Genomic DNA, 19,534 nt, shown 5'->3' on the forward strand with positions numbered 1-19,534 from the left:
AAGGCCCTGTGCGATTCCATTTACAAAAACAGGCAGCGGGCTGACCAAGGTCTAGTTAATCTGACCTTGTACAGACACTGGGAGTGTGTCCTGGAGCCTCACGGAGGGAGACGGACAGACTCTTGAGAAACAGAGACAATTGCTCCACTGTGAGCACCTCACAGAGGAGCCAGGAAGGAAGCTCTGTGGGGACTGCAGGTGTGAAAATGGTTGGATCCTGGGGCCCAGCTTTCTGTCAGTGAGTGATTGTGCAAGTCACTGTGGCTAACACCTCCTCCACTGGAGAGCCACATGTGTATGGGGCAACAGAAGACATGAACCAGCTCAGGCCCCTGCTGATAACAGGCTTCTTTTTCAGTCACTCCGCAGGGCTTATGGCTAGCAGTCCACTGCACATCCTGTTCGTGTGACTCCACAACACTTCCCTTGGGTTTGAGAGATCATCTTTTGGGGTGCGTCTGGTGTTAACAGCAGGCTAAGTGAGGGCTTAACAGTGCCAGCAGCCCTGCCTCCCCCAAGTTGGTGGGTTTAGAAAACTTGGGAGTCTTTCAGACTTTGCCTTTCCTCCTTCTCTTGAATTTGCCACTTCTCCCCACTTCATTTCTAGTCCAAGGCTATGGCCTCTTTGGTATGGAAGACCAGGCATTTGTTCTTAGCTGATCTCCTACCCAGTCTTCCCTCATTTCAACCCCTCCTGCTTTGATGTCAGACTTTTGAAAACACCATTTTCCAGCCCTCAAGCTACTAGTGTCTATTCCCTACCAATTCCCTGCTATGTTGCCCTGCCTGGCTTTCAGGGCTATCTGCTTGGAGGCTGAGTTGGTCATGTCAGTCCTCAGCTCTTGTCTACTTGGTTCTTTGTTCTTAGTGACGGGGAATGGACGCCTGTAACTGCAACCCGGCTCTGTCCAAAGCATCTCCCCAGCAACTGCTTCTACTTTGGTTCCCAATTCTTTATTCACTGCTCCTTTCTACAGAGTTCTAAACACAAGTCCAGTTCTCTCTCCTCTTGTCACATACTCTCTAAAATCAAGATTTCCATTCTTTTCCTGTATACTTTTTTTTTTTTTGAGCCAGGGTTCACCCAGGATGGAGTGCAGTGATACAATCATAGTTCACTGCAGCCTTGGACTCTGAGATTCAAACGATCCTCTCCCCTCAGCCTCTCAAAGTGCTGGGATTATAGGCATGAGCCATTGCGTTGGGCCTGCTCAATTTTTAAAATCTACCAATATTGTCACATTGTTCACCTCCCCTTATGACCTAAGCACATGTAGCTTCTGTGCAGGCCCATGTAAATCCCCCTGACAGGCCAGCCCAGCCTCCATCTCCTGGATGAAGTTTCTCCAGCTCTCCAGCCTACACTGCTAGTCTGAACCGGTAACAGGGCCTGGGCCCCTTGCATGTGACATCAACTGTAGAACCAGGTCCCAGCTAGGAGTTTCTGAAGGGGCAGGCACAGAGGACTCTTAACACTAAATCTATTTAACTGGTGGCTCTGCTTTCCATGGGAGGAAGGGAGTCCTGAGGCAAACCCTTTCCAGAGAGATGCTCATGTAACTGTGAAACTGCTCTGGACAGGCAGCAAGGAATGGATGAGAACCCAAAGATGAACAATCCAGAATATGAAAAAGTTGTTTCCAAATAATCACATTCACTACCGTTGAGAGTAAAGGAGGTACTTGGAGTTTCTAATAAACAAGAGAGAGATTCCTAAAAGAATATATGTAACTTTCTAAATAATTTTTAATTCTAAATTTAAAAAATACCTTTCAATAAGGAGCTTGGAAAAGAATACAAAATAATGGACCTTGAGAAACATAATATTCTAGAAACAAAAGGCAGTGCCTCCCTTGCTAGAGTTTACTGTATTAAAGCTCCAGGTACCTGACAAATTTAAGATCTGTATCCTGGCTGGAATCTAGCAGTCTCTTCAAAAATTAGTTCTTTGAGCTTTTCCTTAGGCAAGTCATCCAATTCCATGTCAAACTTGAATGGTGCTTCGGCGATGGGCTTTCAGAGAAAACAAAACATTTAACAGTCAAAGTTGTTATGGGTAAGGCAGTAATTTACTGATTCATAAAATGACCACTGCTCAGATTCTGAATTTATACAACAGGACTGACATCTCATAAAAACTTAAGAGTTGCTGGCCGGGTGCGGTGGCTCAGGCTGGGCGCAGTGGCTCACACCTGTAATCCCAGCACTTTGGGAGGCTGAGGCGGGCGGATCACTTGAGGTCAGGAGTTCGAGACCAGCCTGGCCCAATATGGTAAAACCCCGTCACTACCAAAAATACAAAAAATTAGCCGAGTGTGGTGGTCCACGCCTGTTATCTCAGCTACTCAGGAGGCTGAGGCAGGAGAATCGCTTGAACCCAGGAGGCAGAGGTTGCAGTGAGCTGAGATCGTGCCACTGCACTCCAGTCTGGGTGACAGAGTGAGACTAAGAGTTGTGCCCACGCTCCTGAAGGTCTCATAAGCACTTAGACTGGGAGCAACTGAATCTGTTTAAAGTGCTTTTCTGAACTTACCACAAATCCCAGAATAATTTTTAAATGTTTTAAGGCAGTGAATGTTGAAATAAGAGAAATGTGCTGCTGTGGGGGTGGTGGTACGTTTATCTAATCAACACCCATAATACTAAAATACATGCATTTCATTAAATAAATCATGGTATCTTTATATGAAAAAACATCTTAGAGCTGTTAAAAATTAAGCTGCAAGGCCAGGCACAGTGGCTCACACCTGTAATCCCAACACTTTGGGAGGCCAAGGTGGGCGGATCATGAGATCAGTCTGACCAGCATAGTGAAACTCCATCTCTACTAAAAATACACAAAAATTAGCTAGGCATGGTGGCAGGCCCCTGTGGTCCCAGCTACTTGGGAGGCTGAGGAAGGAGAATTGCTTGAACCCAGAAGGCAGAGGTTGTAGTGAGCCAAGATTGCGCCACTGCACTCCGGCCAGGACAACAGAGCAAGATTCCGTCTTAAAGAAAAAAAAAAAAAACAACAAAAAGCCAAAAAAACTGGCCAGGCACGGTGGCTCACACCTGTAATCCCAGCACTTTGCGAGACCGAGGCAGGCAGATCATGAGGTCAAGAGATCGAGACCATCCTGGCCAACATAGTGAAACTCCATCTCTACTAAAAATACAAAAATTAGCTGGGTGTGGTGGTGTGTGCTTGTAGTCCCAGCTACTCGGGAGGCTGAGGCAGGAGAATCGCTTGAACCTGGGAGGTGGAGGTTGCAGTGAGCTGAGATCATACCACTGTACTCCAGCCTGGCCTGGTGACAGAGCAAGTAATCTCAAAAAAGAAAAAAATTAAGCTGCAAGAAGATTAATAGGAAAATGCCTATGTTGTGTCAAGAGAATGAAAACTATTTTATTTTTAAAATTTAGATAAATATAACACTGAGAAGGAAATACTCCAAAATGTTAGTAACTGTAACAATATTATAGAGCTACATCTTTATAGTATGAAAAAAATCTCTCTTGTATTTTCTTACAAGTTTTCTTTTCATTTTCTTTTTTGATACAAAACCTCGCTTTGTTGCCCAGGCTGGAGTGCAGTGGTACGATCCTGGCTCACCGCAACCTCCGCCTCTTGGGTTCAAACGATTCTCCTGCCTTAGCCTCCGGAATAGCTGGGATTATAGGCGCCTGCCATTACACTCGGCTATTTTTTGTATTTTTAGTAGAGACGAGGTTTCACCATGTTGGCCAGGCTGGTCTCGAACTCCTAACCTCAGGTGATCCACCCACCTTGGCCTCCCAAAGTGCTGGGATTACAAGTGTGAGCCACCACACCTGGCCCCATTTTTTTTTTTTTGAGACTGAGTCTCATTCTATTGCCCAGGCTGGTGTGCAGTGGCATGATCTCGGCTCCATGCAACCTCTGCCTCCCGGGTTCAAGCGATTCTTATTCCTCAGCCTCCAGAGTAGCTGGGATTACAAACACGCACTACGACGCCCAGCTATTTTTGTATTTTTAGTAGAGACGGGGTTTCCCCATGTTGGCTAGGCTGGTCTCGAACTCCTGACCTCAAGTGATCCGCCTGCCTCAGCCTCCCAAAGTGTTGGGATTACAGGCGTGAGCCACTGCGCCCAGCCCCCATTTTAATTTTTAACCATACTCCAGAAAGCTATTTAAGTAAAATATAAACTGCCTATTTAGATCAAAGAACCCCATACACACTCAGTGACAAACAATGATTATTTTTTAGAGAAAGAGTTTTGCTCTGTCACCCACGCTGGAGTGCACTGGTGTGATCACAGCTCACTGAAACCTCGATCTCCTAGGCTCAAGCGATCTTCCCACCTCAGCCTTCTGAATAGCTGGGAATACAGGTGTGAGCCACCATGCCTGGCCACATTTTGATTTTTAAATGCCCATGAACTAATGCAATGTTACAGAACTAAGCTGATGATGATACCAGCTGTCAATCAGCGAATGCCTAGATTCTCACGTCTCACCCATGTAATCCTCACGAGGCCTTTGGGGGAGGAAGCACAGACCCCAAACTCTGCACTAAGCTTTGGCCATCTGAAAGGGGAGAAGGACTCATGTCCAGAAGAATAAATAGCTCAGCCTGAAGGAGGGCTATGCATCTAGGATCACAGAAGGTGTCCTACACGCATCATCCACCACCCCAGCCAGCTGATTTGGACTCAGAAGCCTGGGAAGTCTCCAGCCCACTAAGCTTATAAGAGCCCCAAACCTATATTATCACCTATTCTGTGTTACTGGCTACGTTGTATTTCTTTTCTTTTTTTTTTTTTTTTGAGACGGAGTCTTGCTCTGTCACCCAGGCTGGAGTGTAGTGGCGCAATCTCGGCTCACTGCAAGCTCCGCCTCCCAGGTTCACGCCATTCTCCTGCCTCAGCCTCTCCGAGTAGCTGGGACTACAGGCGCCCGCCACCACACCCGGCTAATTTTTTGTATTTTTAGCAGAGACGGGGTTTCACCGTGGTCTCGATCTCCTGACCTCGTGATCCGCCCGCCTCGGCCTCCCAAAGTGCTGGGATTACAAGCGTGAGCCACCACGCCCGGCCAGCGTTGTAGGTATTTCACAAGCTGCCTCACTTGTTGCTGGAGGTACGGAGATGGATGTGGAAGGGAAAGCTGATTCTTTCAAAAATAGGAGGGTAAAGACTATTCTCTGTGCATATGAGCCTCAACTAGAACAATCGAAACTTTTGGTTCATATTGCATTTTTCTTTGTTATCCTCCAGAGAATAAAGTTGAAACTGAACCCCAGAGGAACCAGAGAGCCAAGGAACTAGGACTGTCTTGGGGAGAACATGACATGCAGCATCTTCTACTTGAATGCCCCGCCTGCTCTGAAGAGCTGCCATATCCACTCTGGCCTCATCACTTCTTACAACAGGCTCTCGTGTCCTTGTCTCTAGGGAATAGCACACCTGACACGGAGTCGCCAAGCCACAGTGGAAACTGGCCAGGTTGACTTCCCTCCCCACTCTGTGTGCTGTCCCTTCAGCAGGCCGCCCACCTCCTCTCCATCCTGGCCATCCTCAGGGCCAGCACCTTGCTTCAGGTGTCTCTTCCTGTCACACCATGACAATGGCCTCCAGTCTCAGACCCATGCCCTCTCTGTGCTCCACACTGGTGCAGTTGTCCCCTTTATACATGCGTTTTCCCCGCCCCGACCTGTTGCAGGTGGCCTGGAGGAAGTCTTCTGAGATAGAGAGTTATGGGGGAGGAGGTTTCAAGCTGTGCCCCACAGCACTTGTCCTCAAGGCAAAGGTGGGCTTGTTGGAAGAACCAGGTATGGCACCAGATACATCTTAGGAAAATCTAAGCAAGATATGGTTGGTCCACTGCTGGCTGATCTATGTCCCTGAAGCAGCAGCCAGGAACATGAGCTCTTACCTCGTCACTCGGGTCGTAATACTGTTCCAGATATGGGTGGGCCAGAGCCTGTTCTACTTCAATCCTCTTGTGTGGGTTGAATGTCAACATTTTGTCCAGTAAGTCCAGAGCTAGAAAGAGAAAGGTTTTGCAGTAGTGAGAGCAGAAGGAGTAGTCACAGAAATACTTCAATTTCCTGTTTAAGTAAACTTACCCACAAAACAACTGAGCTAAGCATGACTATGGAGAGAGCAGCCAGCACAAAGGGTGCTGACTGTATCTCCAAGCCTCCTGAGACTGTGAACGTAGGGACCGACCATCTGACAATTGCAGACCGCAAACAAAAACAAAAACAAAACAAAAACACTGGCACTACTTAATGAAGCGTCTTTTCTGACAATGATCTTTTTTTTTTTTTTTTTTTTTGAGACGGAGTCTGGCTCTGTCGCCTAGGCTGGAGTGCAGTGGTGTAATCTTGGCTCACCGCAAGCTCCGCCTCCCAGGTTCACGCCATTCTCCTGCCTCAGCCTCTGGAGTACCTGGGACTACAGATGCCCGCCACCACACCCAGCTAATTTTTTGTATTTTTAGTAGAGATGGGGTTTCACCGTGTTAGCCAGGATGGTCTCGATCTCCTAACCTCATGATCTGCCCGCCTCGGCCTCCCAAAGTCCTGGGATTACAGGCATGAGCTATGGTGCCCGGCCGGCAATGATAATTTCTTTTTAGGTTATTTGTAGGCAAAGGTCAACTTCATCCATCTGCAAATTAGCACATACTATTAAGCCCTCAAAGTAGAATGATAAAATATCATTATTTCTTCTTAAAACATTTTAAAATTTAATTGTATGTCCCTTCTCACTATTCCTAGAATGATAAAACAATCACGTAAAATTTGGTACAATTTAATACTCATGATCAGTTTAAGGAATCACTTCTAGCCACTACTTTCAAGAAGTAAGTTTTCACTATTTACTAAGAAAATGTTTTCTAACCCTTAAGAACAGTCAGTAGACCTTCCGAAGGGATTGCTTGGGTGTTGGGGGGAGGTGGGAGGCATCTTGCCGCCTGAGGTCACTGAAGGGCTGTGGGTGTGTATTTGTGCTTAGCCCCGGCCCCCAATTTTGACCTCCCTTGTTGCAACCCCTGACCTTAAGACAACAGGAGATGATAAACATGGTAAACCACATGCTGGCCATAATGAGAAATTCTGCATAGAAAACATTTAAAAGTTATGTATGTTTCTATCTATAATCTTTTCAATACATACAAGTGCACTTTAGGAAATTATGGAATAATGATATTTTGTTTTATAGCCTAGATAACTTTTCAGAGTAGAGAATCCAGACTGGTTTTGCTGTGACTGAAGGAGTGTCTGCGCAGTAGAAGAGGTGGTCATGCCTGCAGCTGTGACCCTGGGTCTGTGGGCACACAAACTGGCTAGGTTTAGGAAGTGGCCCTCTCAAGGGTCAGGACAAAGCAGCAGCATGATGGTCAAGAACCCAGGCATCTCTGGTTCAAATCCTACTTCCAAGGAACACTTGTAGATATGTGTACAAGACACACAACCCTTGCTGAATCTTAAGATTCCTGTGGTTGGCTGGGCATGGGGGCTCACGCCTGTAATCCCAGCACTTTGGGAGGCCAAGGCAGGCAGATCACGAGGTCAGGAGATCGAGACCATCCTGGCTAACACGGTGAAACCCCGTCTCTATTAATAATGCAAAAAAAAAATTAGCCGGGCGTGGTGGCGGGTGCCTGTAGTCCCAGCTACTCGGGAGGCTGAGGCAGGAGAATGGCGTGAACCCGAGAGGTGGAGCTTGCAGTGAGCCGAGATCGCGCCACTGCACTCCAGCCTGGGCGACAGAGTGAGACTCCGTCTCAAAAAAATAAATAAATAAAAAATAAATTCCTGTGGTCTATTACATAGGTAATAAATCCCACTTTGCTTCCTGCTCTCAACCAGCCCTCCCCACGTAGAACTCACAGACATTTTCTCAAGGACTTTCTTGAAACTAGATTAAGTCATTTGGCTTTTCACCCAGTTAGACACTGTCTGTGCTAAGAAAAGTCCAGGAGGCCTGGACCACAATAAGATTCTAACAGTATTACTTCTAAACCATTGGGGGCAGGAGGGTCCTACTCAAACTTGTTAGTATTAAGTAGAGAGGCACTCCAAGCCAGCTGAATGTTTTGCAGCTTATGCATTTCTAAAACAGATCCGTTAGTTCCTTCAAGTTAAATAAATTCTAGGCCCTTAAACCTCCAGGCATAAATTTCAAAGGAAGACAGCTTTTTAAAAAAAGATTTGCTACTTGAAAAGTAGCTAGATCTCCAGCCTTCTTTTACTGCAAGTGCTATTTCTACATTATTCATAGCTACAGAAGGAGAAGAGGAGAGAACTGAGAAGCAGCTGGCAGGTGCGGATCCCACAGTCAAGAGTGTCCAGACTCCCTCCTCCCACACCACGTGGGCATCCATTGGTAACACTCAGATGGTGTGAATCATGGCTGCCTGTGTGGATGCTTACTTGGATACAGGTTTTATTTCCCCTGAAAGACTGGAAGTCCCTTTGAGGCTAGTGTTACACCTGACCACAAATCCTGACTTTCCCTAGCGCCTTCCAAAATGCCACATTTTCTCTTTCTGTGTTTTTTAAAACAGAGTTTGGATTTTGTTCTATGGCCCAGGCTGGAGTGCAGTGGCATGATCATAGCTTACTGCAGCCTTGAACTCCTGGGCTCAAGCAATCCTCCTGCCTCAGCCTCTCAAGTAGCTGGTACTACAGGCACATGTTACCACACCCAGCTAATTTTTTTAAATTAATTTTTTTGTAGAGATGGGGGGTCACTATGTTGCCCAGGCTGGTGTTGAACTCCTGGGCTCAAGCAATCCTCCTGCCTAAGCCTCCCAAAGTGCTGAGATTACAGGCGTGAGCCACTGTGCCTGGCCCTTCTCTCTTTTTTTTTTTCTTCACTTTTTCTGGAGAACGGGGTCTCGCTATATTGCCCAGGCAGGTCTTGAACTCCTGGGCTCAAGCTATCCTCCCGCCTCTTGCCTCCCTGAGAGCGGGGATTACAGGCATGAGCCACCGTGCCCAGCCTTTTTTTTTTTTTTTTGAAACGGAGTCTTGCTCTGTTGCCCAGGCTGGAGTGCAGTGGCGCCATCTCCCCTCACTGCAACCTCCACCTCCTGGGTTCAAGCGATTCTCCAGCCTCAGCCTCCCGAGTAGCTGGGATTACAGGTGCTTGCCACCATGCCAGGCTAATTTTTTGTATTTTTAGTAGAGACGGGGTTTCACCATGTTGGCCAGGGTGTTCTCAAACTCCTGACCTCGTGATCCACCCTCCTTGGCCTCCCAAAGTGCTGGGATTACAGGTGTGAGCCACCGTGCCTGGCCAGCCTGGCCCTTCTCTTTAACTTCAAATAGTATATAACAACCTGATTCCAACTCTTTCTTCTAATCCATCCTTTTTTCCTTCTTGCCCTGTCCTGGACCTGGGGAAAACAGTCGACTGACTCTCCACAGTGCCTCTTCGTGTCCATCTTGCCTGCCTCGTGAAACTCTGACCCTGAATCAATGCTGCAACTTGTCACTTCCATCCTCAACTCATGTTTCTGTGCAGGGCCAGAGAAAAGACTGAACTGTGAAAAGTGTGCCAGTGCGACAGTGCTTCTCAAACTTTCTGATCTCAGAAACTCTTTATACTCATAAAAACTACTGAGGGTCGATTTAAAAACCAGTTAATTCTGCTCATAGCTCAAATAGTTACATGTGTGCTTTTCCCTGAGAAAACCACTGCATTCGGTATGCAGCAGAAATGCTATATGTGTTTGTCACACAGGCATTGTGAAGAATGTATTAAGGATGGATTTAATATGGTGAGTATTTTTTACTGGCACTGGTTTTGAGCTGTGGGGGTGTGGCAGTGCAGAGCTCAGTAACCTCTCCAGTTCCACCGCCTTGACCTGGCTGTGGTGCTGGGGGCTCTGCTCACCATTGCTCCTGTACTACAAGTGCTGATGGCAACATAGAGAGGAGTGTGAGTAACTCCTTAAGAGGATTATTAAAACAGCTTTAACCTTGTGGACACCCTGAAAGGATCCCGGGGATCTCACATGTTTAAGGAGCACACTATCAGTAACTATTGTGCTACAAAAACTCAAGATTTTCAGTCTCATCAAGGCCCTCAACAGCTTCTGCAAAGCCTTGGTCAGTCACTTCCTCTACTCTCAGATTTCACCCAACTTGCACGGCTTGAATCATGACCTTCTCGCTGACCCTCATTACTCTCAGCATATCTTCTTGAGAGTGCTACAGAGAAAACTGAGGCACCCAAGAGTGATCTTCCCGGAATTCCCTCCTAGCCAGATTCACCCACATCCTTACTGACAATGCCAAGAAAGATATCCTCTCTCTACTCAAAGCCAATTCTCCCCAACTTGTGGCCTGGTCCACAACCCCTTCCCCTCATGTGGACCAGTTGTTTCTGTCTCCACTTTCCATTTCAGACTTCCCACTTCCACTCAGTGTTTCAACTCCTCTTGCATGGTCACCAACAAGCCCTCATTGGAAAATCAACCCACATTTTCCAATCTGTATCTTGCTAGACCTCTCTGCTGCATGGACACTGCTGTGCATGCCTACTTTCTCAAAACGCCATCTTCTGCTTCTGTGATATCACATGGCGCTAGTTTCTTTTCTTTGTCTCTATTCCATCTCTGGCTGAAGGTTTGTGTTCTCCGACTTCTCACAATCTCACTCTTCTTCTTCTTCTATTTTTTTTTTGAGACAGGGTCTCACTTTATTGCCCAGGATGGAATCCAGTGGCCTGATCTCGGATCACTGTAATCTCTGCCTCCCGGATTCAAGCGATCCTCCTACTTCAGCCTCCCGAGTAGCTGGGATTACAGGTGTGTATCACCACATCAGGCTTATTTTTGTATTTTTGGCAGAGATGGGGTTTCGCCATGTTGCTCAGGCTGGTGTCGAACTCCTGGGCTCAAGTGATCCACCCGCCTTGGCCTCCCAAAGTGCTGGGATTACAGGCGTGAGTGACTGCACCCAGCCACAATCTCATTTCTTCTATCTTTTCAATCTCTTGCATGATTTGAAAGACCACAGGTTAAATACCTCCCAAAGCTATCTTGAGCTGAGGGTGACCAAGCTGTAGATCAATAAATCCAAGTCTGTGTAGGTAATAAAATAATATATAGCCTATGATTCCATTTAAAATCAATGTATGTATCTATATGGGTAATAACAAAGTCTGCAAGCTTTTCATACATTAGGTTATCTGAGAAATGGAGACAGACTTCTTATAGAAATTGCATTTTTTAATTAAAAAAAAAAAAGTGGGGGCCAGAACGGTGGCTCACACCTGTAATCCCAGCACTTTGGGAGGCTGAGGTGGGTGGATCATGAGGTCAGTAGATCGAGACCATCCGGGCTAACACGGTGAAACCCTGTCTCTACTAAAAAATACAAAAAATTAGCTGGGCATAGTGGTGGGGCACCTGTAGTCCCAGCTACTCTGGAAGCTGGGGCAGGAGAACGGCGTGAACCCGGGAGGTGGAGCTTGCAGTGAGCCGAGATCTCGCCACTGCACTCCAGCCTGGGCGACAGAGCGAGATTCCATCTCAAAAAAAAAAAAGGGGGGGGGGGGGGGTCTGGGTGTGGTAGTGGCAGGAGGATCCCTTGAGCCCATTAGTTCAAGACAGGACTGGGAAACACAGCAAGACCCCATCTCTACAAAATTTATTTATTTCAATTAGCCAGGCATGGTGCTTGCCCAAGCTCAGGAGTTCAAGGCTGCAGTGAGCTGTGATTGTGCCACTGCACTCCAGCCTTCCAGCCTGGGCAACAGAGGGAGAACCCTGTCTCTTCAGGGAAAAAAAAGAGGGGGTGGGGGGAGAAAATAGAATTCCTTATCTTCCTTCACTCTCAGGATCACCTGCTGGTTGTGCCCACCAGCATCCACTGCCCCTCTAATCCATCCAATTGTGTTTGCTATAGGGGAGCGCTCAGGCTTGCCCATGCTCCTGGGCTGTGCTGTGGGAATGGTGACACTCACTGGGCCATATTCACCTGAGTCCCCTTGGCCACAGTGACTGCTCAGGGATAGGCATGGCATCCAAGCTGAGCACAAAGAGGTGATGAGAGTCAGCCTAAGTCTTGGCTGCAGTGATCAGGTCAAGTGTCTTACTGTCATCATGAAAAGAGAGGCTGACTGACAGACAACCCAGAGCAAGGCAAAGCTGGATGATAAAGAAGTCCAGATTCTAGACACAGTGTCTGTACCCATCAATCCACATGAACTTTTCAGTTATCAGAGCCAATAAAGCTCTTTCTCGGGCCAGTAAGTTCTTGTTATGTGTAACTGTGGAACTCAAAAGACCTCAGACGGCTGACCCACCAAATCCGGCCTTCTGGTCTGTGTGAATGACTCACCCACATTCCCTTGCTCCCCAAGCACCATCATTCAGTGGTAACCACTGCTTATCTTTTCACATATTTTGTTGAATTCTTTTCTATGCATTTTCTTTTAGAAGGCTGAAATCACATTATGTATGACAAATGCTGTTTTATCTTCCCTTAGTAAATATTGCTCATTAGCATTTTCTCCCACTATCAAAACTTTGTAAAAAAATCACTTTTAGCGGCCTTAAAATATTCCTTTAAGTAAGCATCTCATAATTTACTCAGCCATTTGATTAACATTTGGCACTTAGGTTGTTTCTAATGCTTAACAGGTGCTTAAATTAAACACAGACTAAACCAAATTCTCAACTGCTGTCACCCAAACTGCTCCTCCTATAGTTTTCCTCATCTCAGTATTTCCTGCAGACTGTGTGTTCTTGTCCTTTGCTCATTTATTTATACACTGTGGTCTTAGATTTGTCTCTGCTCTTTAGATACTAATAATATTAATAATGAATCTAAAGTTAACAATAATTCCTTAACTCTTTTAATTATCCTTTGAGGTGGGAACTACAAATTGTCTCAATTTTGGGTTGAGGAAATCATGAAACAGCTTAAATAACTTGTCCAAAGTCAAAAATCCAAGTAGCAGAACCTCGTTTGAACTCAGGAGGCTGACTCCAGAGCACCAGGTATAACCACTGTACTTTGCTGCCTTCTACAGAACAGTTAGGAGAAGGTCAAGTGTTACTCAATTTTGAACATTTTAGACCTATTGTCCACACCTAATCTAATTTTATTTAGCTTTTAAACTTTTGTATGTCTCTCTTTCCTTGATGTTTGTTTTAAAACATAGGAAGTCTTTCTCCATGCAGAGATCAGAAAAATAATACTCTAAATATTGTTAGTTTCTCATGATATAATTTTTAATTTTTAAATAAGTATCAATTCTTTTAGAATTCATTTTGATGTGTAATGATTTAAATTGGTTTTCCTCCAAACAGCTATTCAACTAGCCCAGTACCATCTGCTGAATAATAATTTCTTCCCCCTCACTGAAGTCATTTGAGAGAATCGTAAGCTAAGACTCCTTTAAAGAAAAATCGGCCGGGCGCGGTGGCTCACGAGGTCAGGAGATTGAGACCATCCTGGCTAACACAGTGAAACCCCGTCTCTACTAAAAATACAAAAAATTAGCTGGGTGTGGTGGTGGGCGCCTGTAGTCCCAGCTGCTCAGGAGGCTGAGGCAGGAGAATGGCATGAACCCGGGAGGTGGAGGTTGCAGTGAGCCGAGATCAGCCACTGCACTCTAGCCTGGGCGACAGAGCAAGACTCCGTCTCAAAAAAAAAAAAAAAAAAGAAAAATCTACAATACTGCTGGTTTAAGGGATACAGCAATAAAAAATTTCCAACAAACATGAAAAAATTTCAATCTCACTCTTAATTACAGAAAAACAAATTAAATGCCACTCCCCCATTTGGTTGGCAGACCTAAAAGTTCAATACCCAGAATTGCTGGAACAAAAGACATGTGACGGAATTGCCAGACTGTCCTCTACAGAGATTTAACCAATTTACACTCCACCAGCTCTCTCTGAAAACACCCTTTTCCCCACAGCCTTGACCACACAGTAGGGTGTCAAACTTTGATGTTTGCTACTGTGATGAGGAGGACGTTTAAAAAAAAAAAAAAAAAAAAGGAATTACTGACTTTTCAATGTTTGTATCTTGTATAATGAGTAAACACCAGTACCTTTTATATATTTAAGAGCTGTTTCAATTTCCTTTTCTGTGAACTCTCATTAAAAATTCTAGCTTGTAAGTTTTTTAATCTCTTGAGTTCCCTGAGGTCTTCCATTCATTTCCTGACAAATCTAGACTATCAGTTAGTTCTGTAAGAAAGCTCTCTTTTTTTTTAATGAGTCCTCAGACTTCCCATCTCCAAACAGGTTCTTAATCCCTCTTATTGCTGGTACTATGTATGTCCAGGGCCTTAGAAGCCTTGATGGCACAGAACAGATACTCAAATCTATTCATTAGATGAATGAATTTATATATGTTTTCTTAAAAATATAAAAACAACTGGCCAGATGTGGTGGCTCATGCCTGTAATCCCAGCACTTTGGGAGGCCAAGGCGGGTGGATCCTGAGGTCAGGGGATCAAGACCATCCTGGCCAACATGGCCAACATCCTGGCTAAAAATACAAAAAATTAGCCAGGTGTGGCAGTGCGCGCCTGTAGCCCCAGCTACTAGGGAGGCTGAGGCAGGAGAATTGCTTGAACCTGGGAGGTAGAGGCTGCAGTGAGCCGAGATTGCGCCACTGCACTCCAGCCTGGGCGACAGAGTGAGACTCCATCTCGAAAATAAATAAATACATACATACATAAAAATCAAAAATTAGCCAGGTGTGGTGGCATGCACCTGTAATCCCAGCTATTCAGGAGGCTGAGGTGGGAGAATCACTTGAACCTGGGAGGCAGAGGTTGCAGTGAGCCAAGATCGTGCCACTGCACTCCAGCCTGGGAGACAGAGCAAGACTCTGTCTCAAAAAAAAAAAAAAAAAAAAAAAAAAATTAGCCACGCGCGGTGGCATGTACTTGTGGTCTCAGCTACTCAAGAGACTGAGGCGGAGGATTGCTTGAGCCCAGGAGGCGGAGATTGCAGTGAGCTGAGACTGTGCCACCGCACTCCAGCCTGAGTGGCAGAGTGAGACCTTGTCTCAAAACAACAACAAAAAAACATGGTAGAACTGTTGAAGTGCTGTTCTGAGATTTGGTCCCAAGAGACCTTGCAGCATAGGCTCTTGCTCTTTTGGAATATTTCTGCCATCATGAGAAACCACTGAGTCTAGTCTACTTTAGGATAAAGAGGCAACCGCAGGACGTTAAGATGTTAAACCACCACAATTGAGGGATGGTGGAGGGAGCCAGCAGATGACTGCAGTGCATAGCTGAACCCAGGCGGGCTCAGCAGAACTACCCAGCTGTGCCAGCCCAATGGACTCATGAACAAATGCATGGCTGTTATTTCAAGCCTGAGTTTTGGAGTGTTTTTTTAATGCAGTAATAGGTAACTGATGTAAACTTTAATGTCCAATGTGATTCTGGCTGAAGGACACTTACGGGTCATCCCTACAAGGGAACACTGTGTAGTCACTCTTTAACAACTAGAGGCTGGGTGCAGTGGCTCACACCTGTCCTGTAATCCCAGCACTTTGGGAGGCCAAGGCGGGTAGATCAAATGAGGTCAGGAGTTCATGACCAGCCTGACCAACATAATGAAACCCCGTCTCTACTAAAAATAAAAAAAAAATTAGGGCGGGTGCAGTGGCTCACGCCTGTAATCCTAGCACTTTGGGAGGCCAAGGTGGGCAGATCACGAGGTCAGGAGATGGAGATCATCCTGGCTAACACGGTGAAATCCCATCTCTACTTTTAGATTGTGTTTTTGTTTGGTTTCGTTTTGAGATGGAGTCCTGCTCTGTCACCCAGGCTGGAATGCAGTGGCATGATCACAGCTCACTATAACCTCAAACTCCCGGGTTCAAGGAGTCCTCCCACTTCAGCCTCCTAAGTAGCTGGGACTATAGGCATGCACCCCCACATCTGGCTAATTTTTGTATTTTTTGTAGAGATGGGTTCTCACTATGGTGCCCAGGTTGGTCTTGAACTCCTAGGCTCAAGCAGTCCTCCTGCCTCGGCCTCCCAAAGTGCTCAGGTTATAGGCATGTGCCACTGCACCCAGCCAGTTTTCTTTTTTAGATGATTGTTGATAGTACCTGCATCACAGGATTGTGTGAATGTTCATACCACTGGCATTTGTAGGTCTAACATCTTTCCATATCTTGCTCTGTTGCTCAGGCTGGAGTGCAATGGTGCAATCTCAACTCACTGCAACCTCCACCTCCCGGGTTCAAGCGATTCTCCTGCTTCAGCCTCCTGCATAGCATAGCTGGGATTACAGGCACCCGCCACCACACCCAGCTAATTTTTAAAAAATTTTATTTATTTATTTATTTATTTATTTAGAGACAGAGTCTTGCTCTGTCGCCCAGGCTGGAGTGCAGTGGCACCATCTTGGCTCACTGCAAACTCTGTCTCCCGGGTTCACGCCATTCTCTTGCCTCAGCCTCCCGAGTAGCTGGGACCACAGGCGCCCGCCACCACACTCGTCTAATTATTTTGTATTTTTAGTAGAGATGGGGTTTCACCGTGTTAGCCAGGATGGTCTCGATCTCCTGACCTCATGATCTGCCCGCCTCGGCCTCCCAAAGTGCTGGGATTACAGGTGTGAGCCACCATGCCTGGCCTGTAATCCCAACACTTTGGGAGGCCAAGGAGGGTAGATTCCTTGAGCCCAGGAATTCAAGACCAGTCTGGCAACGTGACGCAATGCTGTCTCTATGAAAAATACAAAAAATTAGCTGGGCGTGGTGACATGCGCCTGTGGCCCCAGCTACTCAGGAAGCTGAGGTGGGCAGATCACTTGAGCCCAAGGAGGTCGAGGCTGAAGTGAGCCGTGATCACGCCATTGTACTCCAGCCTGAGCAACAGAGTAAGACCCCATCTCAAAGGAAAAAACGTAAGGCCAGGTGCGGTGGCTCACGCCTGTAATCCCAGCACTTTGGGAGGCTGAGGTGGCAGATTACCTGAGGTCAGGAGATTGATAACAGCCTGGCCAATGTGATGAAACCCCATTCCTACTAAAAATACAAAAAATTAGCCAGGCAGCTGGGTGTGGTGGCTCATGTCTGTAATCCCAGCACTTTGGGAGGCCGGGGCGGGTGGATCACGAGTTCAGGAGATTGAGACCACGGTGAAACCCTGTCTCTACTAAAAAAGACAAAAAATTAGCCGGGCGTGGTGGCGGGTGCCTGTAGTCCCAGCTACTCGGGAGGCTGAGGCAGGAGAATGGTGTGAACCCGGGAGGCGGAGCTTGCAGTGAGTCTAGATCGTGCCACTGCACTCCAGCCTGGGCGACAGAGTCAGACTCCATCTCAAAAAAAAAAAAAAAAAAAAAAAAAATTAGCCAGGCATGGTGTTATGTGCCCATAATCCCAGCTACTCGGGAGGTTGAGGCAAAAGAATCGCTTGAACCTGGGAGGTGGAGGTTGCAGTGGGACGAGATCGCACCATTGCACTCCAGCCTGGGCAACAAGAGTGAAATTCTGTCTCAAAAAAAAAATTAAAAAAAAAAAAAAAAGTAAAATAGAAAAAACAAAATGAAGGCCGGCCACTGATGCTCACACCTGTAATCCCAGCACTTTGAGAGGCTGAGGCAGGGGGCTCACCTGAAATCAGGAGTTTGAAACCAGCCTGACCAACATGGTAAAACCCCATCTCTATTAAAAATACAAAATTAGCTGGGCGTGGCGGCGCATGCCTGTAATCCCAGCTACTTGAGAGGCTGCGGCAGGAGAATCACTGGAACTCGGGAGGCAGAGGTTGCAGTGAGCCAAGATTGCGCCATTGCACTCCAGCCTGCTGGGCAACAGAAGTGACGGTGGCGCGGGGCGGGGCGGGGAAGGGCTGGGAAGGGCGGGGAAGGGCGGGGAAGGGCAGGGCAGGGCAGGGCAGGGCAGGGCAGGGCAAAAGAAAGGAGGAGAGGGGAGGGGAGAAAAAAGAAAATGAAAATAAGCAGCTGGGCACGGTGGCTCAGGCTGAGGCAGGTGGATCATGAGGTCAGGAGTTCAAGACCAGCCTGGCCAAGATGGTAAAACCCCACCTCTACTAAAAATACAAAAATTAGCCAGGCGTGGTGGCGGGCGCCTGTCATCCCAGGTACTCAGGAGGCTGAGGCAGAAAATTGCTTGAACCCGGGAGGCAGAGGTTGCAGTGAGCCAAGATCACACCACTGCACTCTAGCCTGGGCGCCAGAGTGAGACGCTGTCTCAGAAAAAAAAGAAAGAAAGAAAAAAAAAAAGAAAATGGAAATAAGCATAAAAAAAGAATCAGAAATAGTTTGATGCAAATCGTGATTAATTACAGATAAGAGTAAGGAAACAAACAGGAGAGGAATGTCTGGGAGTAGGCCTATTTATTATAGTTTTTTTTTAAGAGATAAGAGTGTCACCGCCAGCGTGGAGTGCAATGATGCAATCACGGCTAACAGCGGCTTTGACCTCCTTGGGCTCATGCAATCCTCCCTCCTCAGTTCCCCAGGTAGTTCAGACTACAGGCAGGTACTACTACACTCGGCTGAATTTTAAGTTTTTAATCTTGTAGAGATGGGGTCTTACTGTGTTGTCCAGGCAGGTCTCAAATTCGTGGCCTCAAGCCATCCTCCTGCGTTGACCTCCCAATGGGCTAGGATCACAGGCATGAGCCACATTACCAGGCCTAATAGTGCAGCTTTGTTGCTTACGCACCTCTTTAAAAAAGCGACTCAGGAAATAACATTTAGGTAACATGCTTAGGAGGTATAATATACAAGCCAATCTAATCAGTAATGTATTATGCATGTGACATTCTAGCTAAAAATATCCTACCATCAATACATTACAGGCCAGGTGTGCTTGCTCACACCTGTAATCCTAACTCTTCAGAAGCCCAGGGTGAGCAGATAGCTTGAGCTCAAGACTTTGGGACCATCGTGGGCAACACGGTAAAACCCTGTCTCTACAAAGAATACAAAAATTAGCTGGGCATGGTGGTGCGGGTAGTCCCAGCTACTCAGATGGCTGAGGTGGGAGGATGGCTTGAGCCTGGGAGGTGGAGGCCACAGTGAGCCGAGATTGTGCCACTGTGCTCCAGTCTGGGTGATAGTCTCCAAAAAAAAAAAAAAAAACCCAGCCCCCCAAAACAAGTTGGGCACGGTGGCTCACGCCTGTAATCCCAACACTTTGGGAGGCCGAGGTGGGCAGATCACAAGGTCAGGAGATCGAGACCATCCTGGCCAACACAGTGAAACCCCATCTCTACTAAAAATACAAAAAATTAGCCAGGGGTGGTGGGCGGGTGCCTGTAGTCCCAGCTACTTGGGAGGCTGAGGCAGGAGAATAGTGTGAACCCGGGAGGTGGAGCTTGCAGTGAGCCGAGATCATGCCACTGCACTCCAGCCTGGGCGACAGAGCGAGACTCTGTCTCAAAAAACAAACAAATAAACAAACAAAAAAACCCCAAAACACCCCAAAACCAAAATACATTATATAATTACAACCACACAGAAGCTTGCACACATTACTGCAAAAAAAGTGAAAGGTTACTGTGGGATCCTGGTGATCAGTATCTTACTCCC

The 19,534-nt window shown here is 46.6% G+C and overlaps 1 protein-coding gene across 4 annotated transcripts in view; it reads right to left on the reverse strand.

The window, feature by feature from the left end:
- Positions 1 to 19,534, reverse strand: part of MAPK1 (mitogen-activated protein kinase 1) — a 235,831-nt gene that overhangs the window by 9,631 nt on the left and 206,666 nt on the right. For 3 of the 4 annotated variants that reach the window (XM_058431819.1, XM_032139411.2, XM_058431818.1), the window contains exons 7-8: positions 5,897 to 6,006; positions 1,888 to 2,013 (exon numbers count right to left, since the gene is read on the reverse strand). In XM_058431819.1, the coding sequence (XP_058287802.1) occupies positions 1,897 to 2,013; positions 5,897 to 6,006 (227 nt within the window). In that variant the 3' untranslated portion in view covers positions 1,888 to 1,896. Of the gene's footprint in view, positions 1 to 1,722; positions 2,014 to 5,896; positions 6,007 to 19,534 lie in introns of those variants that run through there. The other variant, XM_058431820.1, reaches the window with a different exon arrangement.

This window comes from Hylobates moloch, unplaced genomic scaffold, assembly GCF_009828535.3.
Source record: "Hylobates moloch isolate HMO894 unplaced genomic scaffold, HMol_V3 SCAFFOLD_19, whole genome shotgun sequence".
NCBI lineage: Eukaryota > Metazoa > Chordata > Mammalia > Primates > Hylobatidae > Hylobates > Hylobates moloch.